At 48.6% G+C, this 13,751-nt stretch overlaps 1 protein-coding gene across 2 annotated transcripts in view; it reads left to right on the top strand.

Annotated features, from left to right (window-relative positions):
- vib (phosphatidylinositol transfer protein vib) overlaps positions 1-13,751 on the top strand; it is an 80,443-nt gene that overhangs the window by 20,022 nt on the left and 46,670 nt on the right. The window contains exon 5 of one of the 2 annotated variants that reach the window (XM_084597338.1): positions 7,421-7,459. The exons of the other annotated variant lie outside the window; for it this stretch is intronic. Within the exon in view, the coding sequence (XP_084453464.1) occupies positions 7,421-7,459 (39 nt within the window). The remainder of the gene's footprint in view (positions 1-7,420; positions 7,460-13,751) is intronic. 2 annotated transcript variants of the gene reach the window in all.

Raw genomic sequence — 13,751 nt, 5'->3', positions numbered from 1 at the left:
CTTCATCTAAGTAGCATAAACATGTTGTCCACTTGAAGCCACGGAGGAGCGAGTCCATCATGCGCTCGAATGTCGCAGGAGCGTTACAGAGTCCAAATGGCATCACCTTGAATTGATAGAGTCCGTCGAGGGTGACAAATGCGGTTTTCTCGCGATCCCGTTCGTCGACAGCAATTTGCCAGTAGCCTGAACGTATGTCGATGGAAGAAAAATAGCTGGCACCATGCAAGCAGTCAAGCGCGTCGTCAATTCGCAGAAGAGGGTAAACATCTTTCTTTGTTATTTGATTAAGGTGGCGATAGTCGACACAAAATCTCCAACTTTGGTCTTTCTTTTTGACCAATACGACAGGGGACGCCCAGGGACTGCAGGAAGGCTCAATAATGTTTTGTGTCAGCATCTTGTCAACTTCTTTCTGTATAGCATGCCGCTCAGTAAGGGAAACACGATAAGGCCGTCTGTGGATGGGGCTGGCGTCACCCGTATTGATTCGATGGGTCACAACGGATGTTTGGCCCAATGGTCGGTCCCCGAAATCAAACATATCAGCGTAAGACAGCAAAAGGTCGGAGAGAGCTCTGGCTTGGTCATCTGGCAGATCTGCAGATATCATGCTTGAAAAGAGGTTCGAATGTGAAGAAGCTGATATAGGCTGCTCTGACAGATGCTGAGGCGTTAGAGCAGCAACTTCGCAGTCCGCTAAAGGAAACAGATCAGCAAGTGCGATGCCATGGGGTAAAACTTGGGTCGAGCGGCTGAAGTTAAGGACGGGAAGGTAGGTGCGGTTAGCAGTGACAGTCACAACGATATGAGGGAGTATGATGTTGCGACGGAGAACAACATCGGTAATTGGGCAAGGGACATATGTGCCGTCGGGAACTGCGGGGAATGGGGCCAGTGGAACATAAATAGCAGCTTCGGGTGGTAGACGAACAAATTCGGCGGATCGGAGGAGGGGCTTGATATCGGTGTTTTCGGGGCAGTTAGGCAGGTCTAAGCGAAGAAGGCCAGTTGAGCAATCAATCAGGGCAGAATGGGCCGTTAAAAAGTCGATGCCGAGGATCACGTTGTGAGGGCAGCGGTCGATAACAATGAAGAGGACAGGGGTAGTGCGACTGGAAATACTAACGCGCGCAGTGCACAGTCCCACGATGGTAGCGACGCTTCCATCGGCGACACGAACGGCGGATGAAGCGGCAGGCGTGACAACCTTTTTGAGACGGTGGCAAAAGGATGAGCTGAGGACTGAAATTTGGGCACCAGTGTCAATGAGGGCAGTAACAGGGGCACCATCCACACAGATGTCTAGAAGGTTGCGGCGGTGAGCGAGGGTCAGCAGAGGATTTTCGGGCCGGGTCGTCAATGCAGCATCACCTCCGGGAGCTGCATTAATTAGTTTTCCGGAAGGGAGCCAGAGAAGTGGGGAGATGATGGACGGCGAGATAGCGGCGAGCGGGACCTCCGGGTCTGAGGAGACGGTGAGCGGCTGGATATGCGCGGGGCTGGCGAGTTAGTCACGAGAGGGCGTATCCTGGAAATGGTTTGGGTGTGGATGATATTCGGTGCTGTGATCAAGAAAGTAGCGGGGTCGAGGTGGTGGAATCCAACGGCTGCGGCAATGACAAGAAATGTGGCCGACACGTGAACAGATGGGTCGGTCATCCGAGGTTCGCCATTCGTTCGGATTGCGGTAGTGGTAGCGGTATCGCGTCGGCAAGGGCGCAGTCGGAGCCGCAGCTGCTACCACGGGAACGGTGGGCTGGACAGATGGCTGTGCGTTAGGTTGGAACGAGGGCTGTGCGGAAGACTGGCCAGAGTTGAAGCCCACGTTCGCGTTGAGGCCCACATTTGCGAACTCCTGGCGAACGACAGGTTGTATTAAGGCTATAGTAGCATCTGCCGGCTGAGGAGCGAACGCAACAGGCGCCATAGCTTCTATCTCTCGGTGAACAATTCTGGTCAAGTTGGAGGGATGAGATGGCTGCTGAAGTGCTGGACTATCTTCGCACGAAGACTTAGCAGCTGTGTTTTGCAAATGGTCGAAGCGGGGAGTAATGTGACTGTGTTTTGCTTGCTGGCAAACTTGGATGACTGAGTCGACTGTCGGACAGTCTTTGCAAAGCAGCAGATTGTAGACATCGTTTGCAATGCCCTTTAATATGTGACCCACTTTGTCTGACTCGGACATGGCGCTGCCCACTTTTCGGCATAAGGCTAGAATATCTTGAATATAAGATAAATATGATTCTGTCGAAGACTGGGCACGAGATGCGAGGTCTTTTTGTGCGCCGAGCTTGCGTCCGATCGGCTTGCCGAATAAATCGCGAAGCTTCTCTTTGCACATATCTCAGGATGTTATATCGTCTTCATGCGTCTCAAACCAGACGCGCGCCGTACCTGCCAGATAGAAGATGACGTTTGCGAGCATGAGGGTCGCATCCCAATGATTGTGCTTGCTCACGCACTCGTACATACCGATCCAGTCTTCTACGTCGACATGGTCGGTGCCGCAAAAGGTGCCCGGGTCACGAGGCTGCGTCATGAAAACTGTGGAAGCTGGTGGGGCCGCTGAAGCTGATGTGGCGTCGGATGGCATAGTGATGGTACCAATCTGGCGGCCACTACGGAGATCCAGGTTTCCTACGGGTGCACTTCCAGCAGTCCTCCACCAAATGTTAAGGGAAACTTACACAGCGGTAAACGCCAGGTAACTCTCAGAAGCACACACCACCAGCACGAACCCAGCTTAGCCTGAGCGTCGTCTTCCTCACAACACAACACCAGTGCGTCGTCGTCATCTAGATATTGCGCACCGTAACAATATATTTTATGAAATGTGCAAAGGCGTGAAATGCGGCGTCGTATGGCAAGATCTAGAAGATTAAGCGTTGTTTTCATTTCTGTAACACTGGCATAGCGGGAGTAATTAGACATTATGAACCTTGCAGAGCGATTTTGGATGGATTCAAGCAACACAATGAGAGAGTTAGTGTATGGGTCCCACACTGGAGCAGCGTACTCAATTTTTGAGCGGATGAATGTTTTGTAAAGCAGTAGTTTCACAGAGATAGGGGCAAGGGAAAAGTTGCGACGGATGAAGCCGAGCATGCGGTTGGCATCGTTAGTAATATATTCAATGTGAGCCTTTCAGGACAGATCATCAGTTATTTGAACACCAAGATACTTGTTAACTTGGGTCAGTGGGGTATCATCGAGAAACTATGAGCTCAAGTGCGTCTGCATGAGAGAACCACGTTGAGGCGCCATTGTGGCGGTATGAGGGGACGGTATTCCACCCCGCTCACACTCCGCAGGTGCAACGTTCTCGCTAGCGACCCGTGGAGGGGACAAAGGATGGGGACGACACATCGTTAATACTTGAATGCTATTTATTGCACTTGCAAATAATACAGAGCATGCCGGCTAGCTATACATTAACAAGGTTTTCCTTGGAAGGGCAAGGCTAGGTAAGAAGGACTTTGACTCACCGGCTGGGGAAGGGGGGTGCGACTTCGGCGGTGGACATTTGCACGCGCCGAGAATATGGTGGTCGGGATCTCCTGTGCGCGCCGCATTCTTCGGACAAAGCCCTACCACGGCGTTTGTCGCGAGAGGCGGTGAGAGCGTGCGGTATTTACCGGTCGCGTCGCCGTTGGGAACCAGAAGACAAGCGGTTGTGCACGACGGGTCCTCCCGTGTGCGCTGAGTACTCTGTGCCTGCTATCCCCCGGCGTTTGCCGGGAGAGGGGGGGGGGGGGACCGCTCTCGTTGCCGGCTGGAACCAGAAGCTCTGCTTCTTCGTCTCGCGGGAACCCGCATAGACGTCTTGGTGGCGCATCCATCGTTTATTCTCCTTCCCTCAAGGGGAGGTATTTACCTCCTCTCCCAGCCGGCGCTGCCACGACGCTCACTGGAGTGGCAGTGATCGGTCATGGCGAAGGGGGAGGAAACTGGTTTTCCACAGTCTGAGGTGAAGAAACAAAAGTCAATTCACTTGACAAGACCCTTCCACCCATTACATGGCTTGGCAAATCAACAGGCACAGTCAATACCGACCAGTGATCCATGATGCAGGAAAGCAAACGACTCCGCTGTATGTGTGTACTTGGTCGGGAGAGAATAAAACTAAGAGACAGAGCCAGTAACACGCAGAAAGCAAGTAAAACAAAGGAAACTAGCATTGCACAAAGCTAAAAACAAAAATTGTCTGTCAGGGAGACAGGAGGCAAGTGTTTATATTGTTCTTGGAGTTATGAAGGGCCTGAGGCTGCTGCTGAAGTTCCTTAGTGGGTGTTTAGTAATTCAGGAATTAAGTAATCAAGTTTCTTTGTGCCATAGTTTGTTTCCAGTGGAGGCATTTGGAAATTACTTTTCAAATTAGAAAATGAACCTGATCACGGGTAATTTCATTGTAGAAATGAATTGCAAGCTTTCATAAATGTTTTGCTTATCATCGGTAAATTGTAATTAAAGAAAAAGTGGTTGGTGTGTTCCAACAGATTTCAATTTCCATGCAATTTGGTGCTCTTTTCTTGCAATATGCCAAGCCTGTGTAATTTGAGAATTAACTAAAGCAAAATTTAATTGATATTCCAGTTAGTTAAGTATCAGACGTCTAGTTTTATGCAAATTTGTGTATTTCTGCAAATCTTATTTGCATGAGGAGTCCAATTGGAGATATCCTTACAAAGCACCTTTAAGAAGTTGTTAACAGAAACATGTCCCGCTACTCCATCTGGACATGGAAGTTAGCAGGATTAAACACTGTATACAGAGTTTGTTGCACATAAAGTTGAAACTGGTTTAGTTTGAGCCGACACATAAGTTAACGTACACAGGTGTTTCCAGAGCAGATAAATGTTCACCTGAAAAGAACTGTCCTTAAACCAGGTTTCACAGGTGCTAGCCATTGGCCACAGTTGCTGCTTCCGCTTCCGCTTCAATCTTGGCTCACTTCCGCGCTTGGTAAGCTTCCCAGCAATGGGCCAGTCTGGCTGTCCTTGCGATATGGTAAATGAAGGAACAGTGCATAGGTTTCTTGAAACTACCTTATTACTCTTAAGGTCTATTCACACTTGCGACTCGCGAAGGACGCGCGACCGGCAGTCGCATGCGACCAGAGAGCAACCAATGTTCACACTTGTGAATGCGACTTGCGGGTTGCTTTCCACAGCGTGTCTACCTTGACTGTTCACCACATAGAGTAAAGCTAACTTTCGTTCACGTCAGCTGAGCCGCTGATTGGTTTGCGGTTTGCGACCAGCAGTCCTGCGACTGGAAATCGAGCAGTGCCCGAACGGCCCGCGGCAGTGCTTTTCGACCGATGCGACCAGTTGTGACTGTCGCTTTTCGACCAAAACAGTCGCGCAACCGCTGCGAGTTGCAAGTGTGAACGGGTCTTTAGAATTCTGCCTTACTAAACTCAGTGAAAATAAATCTTAAGTCCAGGAGACTTCAACTTTTACCCAACATAGTTTGGCTCGACACATCATTCTAACTTATTACCATGAAAATCATTTCACGGAGAGATGATGTGTTGGGCCACACTCTGTTGATGGTTGATGGCTTGCAATCTTATCCAAGAACCTTATGGTGCATTCATGCTCACTGGCTCTCTGCCTTGCCCACTTATGCGACTGCTGCATCTTTTTTCTAAGCTAATTAAGCAAAAAAACAGTGCAAAAACAGAGACAAGAGAGTAGAAAGAAGACGGGACCGTCGTCTTCTTTCTACTCTGTCTCCTTCTTTCTTTCTACTCTCTACTCTCTTGTCTCCGTTTTTGCGCTGTTTTTTTGCTTAATTATGTACCAACTCACTCAACTTGCCATTTTACTGCATCTCTTTTCTGCCTGCAAGTTTTGCCATTTTTGTCGCATTACTGATCTTTCCGCATGTCTGCCTTTGGTCCTTACCAGAATACACAATATGAAAACACAGCACTGATGATAGAAGCAGTTTGTTGGCGGCGGAAGCTCCTGACTAGATTTACTGGAACCGCTGATAGCCATCCCAAGCTGATGTGTGCTGCATTATGATGTGTTGGAGGAGGTGCTCGAAAGTGGGAAATTTTAAAGCGGTCTCGTAGTTGCCGGCTGGCTTTTGAGAGCTTGTAGGTAGCTTGCAAGTTCAGTTGCTCCACATGATGCATTTTATAATCAGCTTCAGACACCAGAGTTGTTTAAAAGTAAAAGCTGCGCAACAATGAAATCATAATTTAAACCGGCAGTTTGAGATTCCACAAATGGGCCCCAAACTCCACCAGTGCCGTATTTCTCGGTGTACAACCACATATTTTTTTTGCTATTGCGTCCTGTACAATGATGCGTCCTGTGTGCATTTTTTTTTTCATTTTGTGCAATGTTCCTGGTGAACGTTAAATGTCAGTGGTAATGACTTCCGTGATAACAAAACCTACGGCTGTCTCAAAGGCGCTAAGCATTAGTACTAATATGAAATGACAAAGGATGAGGACTACCAAGAGTAGCCAGGGCAAGCCAACTCGCTTTTCCAGTTGCAACTTGGTTTGCTACGAAAGTCAGGCAAAAAGGAAAATGAAGCTATCTCCGTGAGGCACTGTTACTGTGCTAACTGCAAGCTTCCTCTATCGCCATGACAGAGAAGCATTTCCGGTTGCAAAGTCTTCTCAGCTGGCAGAAGTCTGTGAACTTTTTGCAGCGCTTCCGAAGCCTTTGAATGCGTTGAGTAAAAACAAGGTGTTGCTGCTCTGCGTGTGCAAGAGTTTTTCTATCATTTTGCACCTCCTAAGAAGTGTTGTATGTTCAAATTTCATTGCCTTAACTGAAGTGTGTCTTATATACCAACTTTTCATTGAAAGCCTCTAAATATGAATGTTAAACGAAGATGTGTTTTTATGCACCAGAAAAGTGGTATGTTGAGGATGTGGACTGACTCTTTTTCTGCAGGAAGGCTCTTGTTACAAAAGTACTGCTCTGCAACAACACTGGTGGGACAGCAGGCACAGAGCAGCGCCCTAGTTGCATTTTAATGCCAGATTTATTCAAAGCAGCTGCTTTGGAGACGTCTATTTGACCGCATTGCACATGGCTACAAAATATGTCCACAATTTGTTGACATATCGCAGCTGCTATTGGGAAGGAAAACAATGTGTCGTCTGGGTTTTGGGAATAAGGAGCTGCGGTGTCAGATATCCACGTTGCCTCACGTAGATTCTTGTACTTGGTTTTGCTTGCAGTGGGGTTGTGCAGTATGTTCCTGATGTGGCTGACCTTTTAGTGCCAGCAGTTTTTAGTCGAGAGGGACCAGTATGCTTTTCTTCTTTGCTCTAGAAGAGTGTGCGTGGAATTACTGCACGCAGTGGCCAGCTGTGAGGCAGGCACTGTGCACGCTGTGTGCCCTCTTTTGTTTTGCTCCCCCTGAATGTGTGTGCGCATTATTCCAGGACGGACGCAGACGGCATGCAGGTTGCGGCGCAGGAGAGGTAGTGACACCCCATTTTCAGTGTGCTTGTTGCATGCATGCTGTGCACGTCTGCTGTGTCCCCCTTGCTGCATGTGGGCTCTGCTGGGGCAGACTTTTGGCTGTGATCACCTTTTTCCAGACAATGTTGTGTGCCCTTTTCTTTTTTTTTCTTTTTTTTTTTCTTTTTTTTTTTGGTGATGGTTCATAGTGGTGTGATGCGCTTAACTTTTACGGACAGGATCATAGCACAGCGCATCTGGTCAGAAGCACGAAAGAAGGCACACGGCAGTATTCGATACTTTTTCTTGCAACACAGTCTCCTGTTGTGTGAACATTGTGGTTATCGTAAAAGCCACGTATAATGTGAGGCGTAATTTGGGGGCACCAAAAACTGAAGAAAAAAAAATGTCTGCGTATAGACCGCTGCCTTGGCTGCTGTGTGCACCATGCAGCAGCAGAACCAACACCGCAGGTGAGCGGAAAGGCCTACTCTCTGAAAGCATCTATTTGCACCACGCTGCACTTCGCACTTGACTGAAGTGGATGTGCTGCACGGCTATGCCCCGCCCTGTACTGATTTGCTCCCCCTCTCGTTCTTGATTCAAGAGCATCATGAAGAAAGAAAAAATTACAAGGGTTCAACGCTGCTGAACCAAATATTGAGTGAAAGCATTAGCTGCGGGTGACCAAGCGTTCTTCTCTTTTTCTTCTTCCACATATAAAGCCCTGCTTTAACCAAGCCGAATGAATGTGCCTTAGTGGCCTATAGGGGTAACGTGAATGCCAGGGTCCTAGCAGGGTGATTCGGACATAACCGTCCCATGTGAAACGAGAAACCCAAGTTGGCAGCTCCTAACAGCCCGTGTGTCACGCGGGGTATGACGTCACAGCGGCACGTGGGTAAGACATAACTGCGGCCGGGTCACGCGAAGGCTTGAAAGTGCGAGTAGTATTGCTTTCGCAATAAAACGTAGCTCCCACTGTTGTACACTGTCTGATGTGGGCACAGGACAGCAGCACAGGCATTTATGTTTGGCATGTGCAGATCTGCTGGGCACCACACTCGTATCTCACACCACAAGTGCACTCCGGAAGTGTCCTTGGAGTCTGTACTTGTTACCGTCATCATCATTAGGTGCACCATCTTCGAAGGCCTCCTGGTCTCCTCCGTAGAAACTCTTATTCAACCCACACTTTTTGGAAGCAAGCTCCTCAGAAAGGCTGCTCCAAGTGTGCATGATCCAAATGCAGAGTGAGGCTGGAGAGCAGCGTACCAGTGGCTGCGATTACTTTCCTTCTAAAAAGAGCCAAGCATTGCTTTCACAGTCTCGACACAATGTAGGTGCATTGTGATGTCAGCGGGGTGAAAATTGAAACTCTAATGCTAGGTAGCGCTTCCTGATTGCATAGGGCTGCCAAATAATAGATTGCATCTGCATATAAAATGGGACAATTAGTCGTCTGAAATCTGGGGAAAAAGCCTCTGTGCAGAATTTTATGATAACTCTCAGTGCTATGCCCTGTTTGGCCTAAGGTAGAACATTTTGCTGTGACACGGAATCCAGTTTGAGCTCAAGTTGAGGGTCGCTGATAGGGTTTTGTTCATCCAAGGAACATGTATTTTTCTGTGCTGGTTCCAAATATGCATAACTGCCAACCTTCTCAAGGGAGACTTGAGATTGTTTTACTGATTGTGCAACCTCTGCATTAGTTCTCCCAGTTAGTTGCCTTTGCTCACAGAGATGGTTTTCTTTGCAAAACCAGCAGCTGTGGTCTTGTACTTCTGAATTCGTGACATCAAGAAAGGACAGAAATTTTGCATTTGGCACAACATGTGGATGTGATGTCAGTGCCAAAGGTGATTTGAAACCTCCCCCAAACCTGTGTGTGCAACACAACCCTCCACCACCTGATGCTGGTGAAAAACTACTCCAACAGATTTTTTATTATGTGGCATAGTCTGCTACTGCAAGGTCTATGCAGAGGGACTCATTTGGACACTGCCTGAAAATTTGAGGGAACACTCCCTCCCCACCACCACTGGCGGAAATAAATGATCTCCCGGTTTTTTCTTGCCAGATTGGCAGACGTGAATATGCCATTTAATTTCCCCTAATTCACTTAGCACTGTTGGGCGAGTTGGTTAGGTACTTGGCTCAAAGGGCACCAGAAGTAGATAACTTTTCTGATGTTTTCTTTTGGCGCTCTTTATGGAGCATTTCTTGTAAAACATATTGTTACATTTTAGTGGAGAGTGCTGTTTTGGTCCCCCGGCATCACCCCATCATTGACGCGCCCCTGGAGCCTCGTCGTAGCCTCCGCCTTGCTGGACTTCTGCCCCTGCTCGTTACCATGCTGCCGCTGACTGAGTCTAGCTTTGTGCTCTCACGACGTCAAGTCGGCCGGCTTCCGGCCTTTATCCACCATACCGAGAGCTCCACCCTTTCATTGGCGCAGCGGGAGAGGACATTGGCTGGCTCTTGCCACTACCAACGGGTGAGCCGCTACAATGGACTCCACCACTTAGCTCGGCAACATTGTATTTTTGCTGGCCGACACTGCCCTTATCTGGTTTGAAAATCATGAGGACACGCTAACGATGTGGGAGCTCTTTGTCACTGAACTTAAACAATGCTTCGGCGACTCATTTCTTGCATGCAAGCATGCAAGAAACGGGCCGAGCAGACTCTTGCCCGTTTTGCCCAACTACCCGGCGAGACCTGTACTACCTATACCAAAGAGGTGCTCAAATTGCGCAAGACCGTCGGCTCTCGCATGTCTGATGAGGACAAAGTAGGACATCTTTTAAAGGCCATTGCAGGTGATGTTTACAACTTTCTCATCGCCAAAGATGATTTTTGAATGTCTCCGCTGTCCTCCATCACATTGCACTTTCAAAGCACTGAAGACCCACAGAGTAACACCTAATTTTGGAAGGCTGGCCAATATGACAACCATCGCCACCGTTGATGAGCATGTCTCTGCAGACCTCACCTAGACTATCCGGCAAATCATTTGTGAAGAGCCCTTTCGGCACACTCCATTAGTGTCCTCCCGGCCATCTTTTCCGTGCGAACCCGCCTACACGCTGCAATCGGAGCCTGAGTTGTCTTTGGTTCACACAGCACGCCCTGCCTCTTTCAACGAATGGTCGCGGCGACAAGTTCTGTTTCTTCGAGGCGTCCTGATTAGCGTAACAACCTTCGCCCATAAAGACCTAGGCGACCACCCAGGTTTACAGATCAGAGCAGAATTGGCCATTGTCGACACCCTGACATCGGGTCCATTCAGGACCAGCCCCTTCTCCACTCTGCTCCCGTCTATTACCGGTGCATTGTTCCAGGCCATATCTGTTCCAGGCCATATGCCGCCGTCGTCCACCATCACAGTATAACCATCCAACATACCCAGGCACGACCAGTGATCACCCAGTTGACTCCCCTCGGTACTGGCCGCCGCCTCCGCCATGGCCAGTTTCTGCCCGGTGGCGTACGCAACCACTTGCCGGCTTCCAACCAGAGTCTGACTCCACCGCCCTCATTCTGTGCCCGCCATTTGCTGTCCCCGCGGCGTCGCTCCCAGTCACCATCTTCGGAAATGTAGGCGCCGTGGCCGATGAAGGCGTGGCCATCGGAGAAGACCGATCGCTACTCTTTGAAATACCTCCCTTTGCTACTATGCTCGAAAATAAGATCTGTGTGTCTGTTGACTGTGTTTTTACAATGATATTAGTGGACATGGGTGCACACTATTTCGATCATGAGCTTATTTAAAAACATACCAAGACCCAAAGCTATGTTTTCTTGGTACAGGAATGCCAATTTCCTAGCCCTAGTGACGATTTAGTGCACCCTGTCGGAGTGTGCAGCGCCAAGTTGAGTCTTGGAGGAACCGTGTTTTTGGCAGAATTCGCCATACTACCCTGCTCCACACATGACGTAATTCTTGGTACGTATTTACTCTCATAATGCTCGCACTTCTTTTCGCGGAAAATTGATGCTAAGTTAGGGGGTGCGATAGCTAAAAACAAATTTAAATAGGTGCAAATCAGGATTCCTTGATCAGCTATTGTAATTATAACCAAAACATCACTTTCAAGCAGAACTTACCCTTGTTATTAAAGTACAGGGTCGTCAAAAGCACAAATTGCTAAAGCACTTTATTTACTGCACGCAGCCTCATCATCACTCCCCGCGTTTCGTGGTATAATGCTCACAGCAGACCATACAGTTCTACTCTTGATCAGAGACTTGATCCGAGACCGTATTGGCACTGCAATCGCTGTCTCCAATAGCGCACTACACAGAACTCGTTGACGTTGAAGTGCCTGCTGGCAGCGCGGCTGTTATGCTGTAGCCTATACTCGAAAGCTTTCAGCTGAAAAGCAGCTGTATAACTTGAGTACCGCCCCATCGTGATGCGGCACCAAGAACACTGTAGACGGTCGAACAAAGCAAGTAACACGGACGGAATGAAAGAACAATGACGAGACGCGGAGACACCTTGCAAAATGGCGACGACTACGAGCATCATGGGGAAAAAAAAAAGACGAGCATAACCGATGATGATGATTATCTACCCGAGCACGCTATCGCCACCTGGTAGTGCGTGCACACAATGAGGCCAGCTAGGTTCAGTAGCACTCCAAAGATGGCGCTTGTTACTACTAGCAGACGACTCTCGCTGTGGTAATATTGGTGGTGCGATGATTATGCGAGAAAAAAAAAAATCGGATTTTTGACTCCCAATGTCAGGGGTGCGAGTATTATGCGAGTGTGAGCATTATGTGAGTAAATACGGTATTGATTTTCTGTGCACGTGTGGCGCAACCGTAGACTGCCGCATGGGCGAAATCAGCATTGAAGGCTGCCTTCCGCCTGAATTCTTCGATCTTGTTTATGGTAATGTGCTTTGCGTGTGTGACGATACCGGAACGCACTGCATAGACATCTGCTATAAGCGTTTGATGCGACCGTGATGCCTAACTATTCGAACTGCACGAAGACATCTCTTCTGGTCCCTCATTGCTCGGTGTTGGTAACCCAGGGCCGCATGTGATTGTGGACCATTAATTGCTCTACGCAGCCAGCTGGCAGCTGGCATGAAGCTTGCCTCTTGTAGTGAATACGTGCCAATTAAAGTGGCTTTGGTTACGCATGTACCAGAGCGGCATGTCGCAATATCCTCCGTGGATGTTCAGCTGCGTGGTATGGTTAGTAATTCGCTTAATGCCACAGAGCGTGATGTTTTGGAAGATTTGCTATAAAAATATTCGTCCATTGTTGACTTCTCGAAGGCCGCCAGTTCACGCTCCTTTTCCTGGTCACGCACCAGTCATCGCATTGACACCTGATATGCACACCCAATTTGCCAAAAACTGTACCCTGTGGCGCCGTTCGCAAGGTCATCAGCGAGCAAGTAGGGAAATGTTGAAGCAGGGTGTCATTCAAGAGTCCTTGGACAGCTTTAGTAACTCTTGCGCGATAGAAAGATGACGATTTTGTGTAGATTACTGCCACCTGAAATCATTCACAAAAAAAAAAAAAGACGTCTACCCGTATTGATGAAGGCCTTTAGTAGTAGTAACAGATTCTCTATTCAATCTCCGTGATCCTTCTGGTTGCCTGGCCCGCTGGGCACTTCGCTTGCAAGAGTAAGACTACACAATTTCATACAAGAGTGGCCGACGGCGCGCAGATGTGGACTGCCTCTCCTGGTTGCTATTTGCCACCACGGAATGTGGCGCAGACAACTTCGATCATTACATCTCACTGCTTTATCTGAAACATGTTCTGATACTTGCGCCTTTCGAACAGAGCAACACAGTGACCAGCATCTGGAGCCGTTCTTGAAAGCTGCTCAGGACCCGACCTCGAACAGTCAGTTTTGTCTACAAGATGGCTTGCTATACAAGAAAGCTTATTCAGACACCGGCCGTCGGTTCCTGCTGGTAGTGCCTGAAAACCTCAGTCTTTCTGTTTTACGCGTCATGCACGACGATCCAGCTTCGGGGTGCCCGGGATCCGTGAGAAGTGCACAAAACTCGAGAGCGATTCTACTGGTGCCACACGTTTGACCAGTATGCGGCCAGCTGTACTCAGTGCCAGAGCCACAAAAGTCCTACTGGTGTAGTCCCGAGAATGCTTCACCCTGAAATCAGATGCACACAATCAAGGATGTTCTTCAGTCACATCGGCAGTAAATCAAGACTCTCGGGGGACCATGTCGCAAGATGTCGGAATGCAGCATAAAAAGAGACAATTGGTACGCTGTAGCCCAAGGCTCCTTCTGAGAAAGTCGGAGTGGACCTT

This window comes from Amblyomma maculatum, chromosome 3 (genome assembly GCF_055883805.1).
Source record: "Amblyomma maculatum isolate TAMU_Amacu chromosome 3, ASM5588380v1, whole genome shotgun sequence".
NCBI lineage: Eukaryota > Metazoa > Arthropoda > Arachnida > Ixodida > Ixodidae > Amblyomma > Amblyomma maculatum.
The sequence above is the reverse complement of the archived record's forward strand: the minus strand, read 5'-3'. Positions and strand labels throughout refer to the sequence as shown.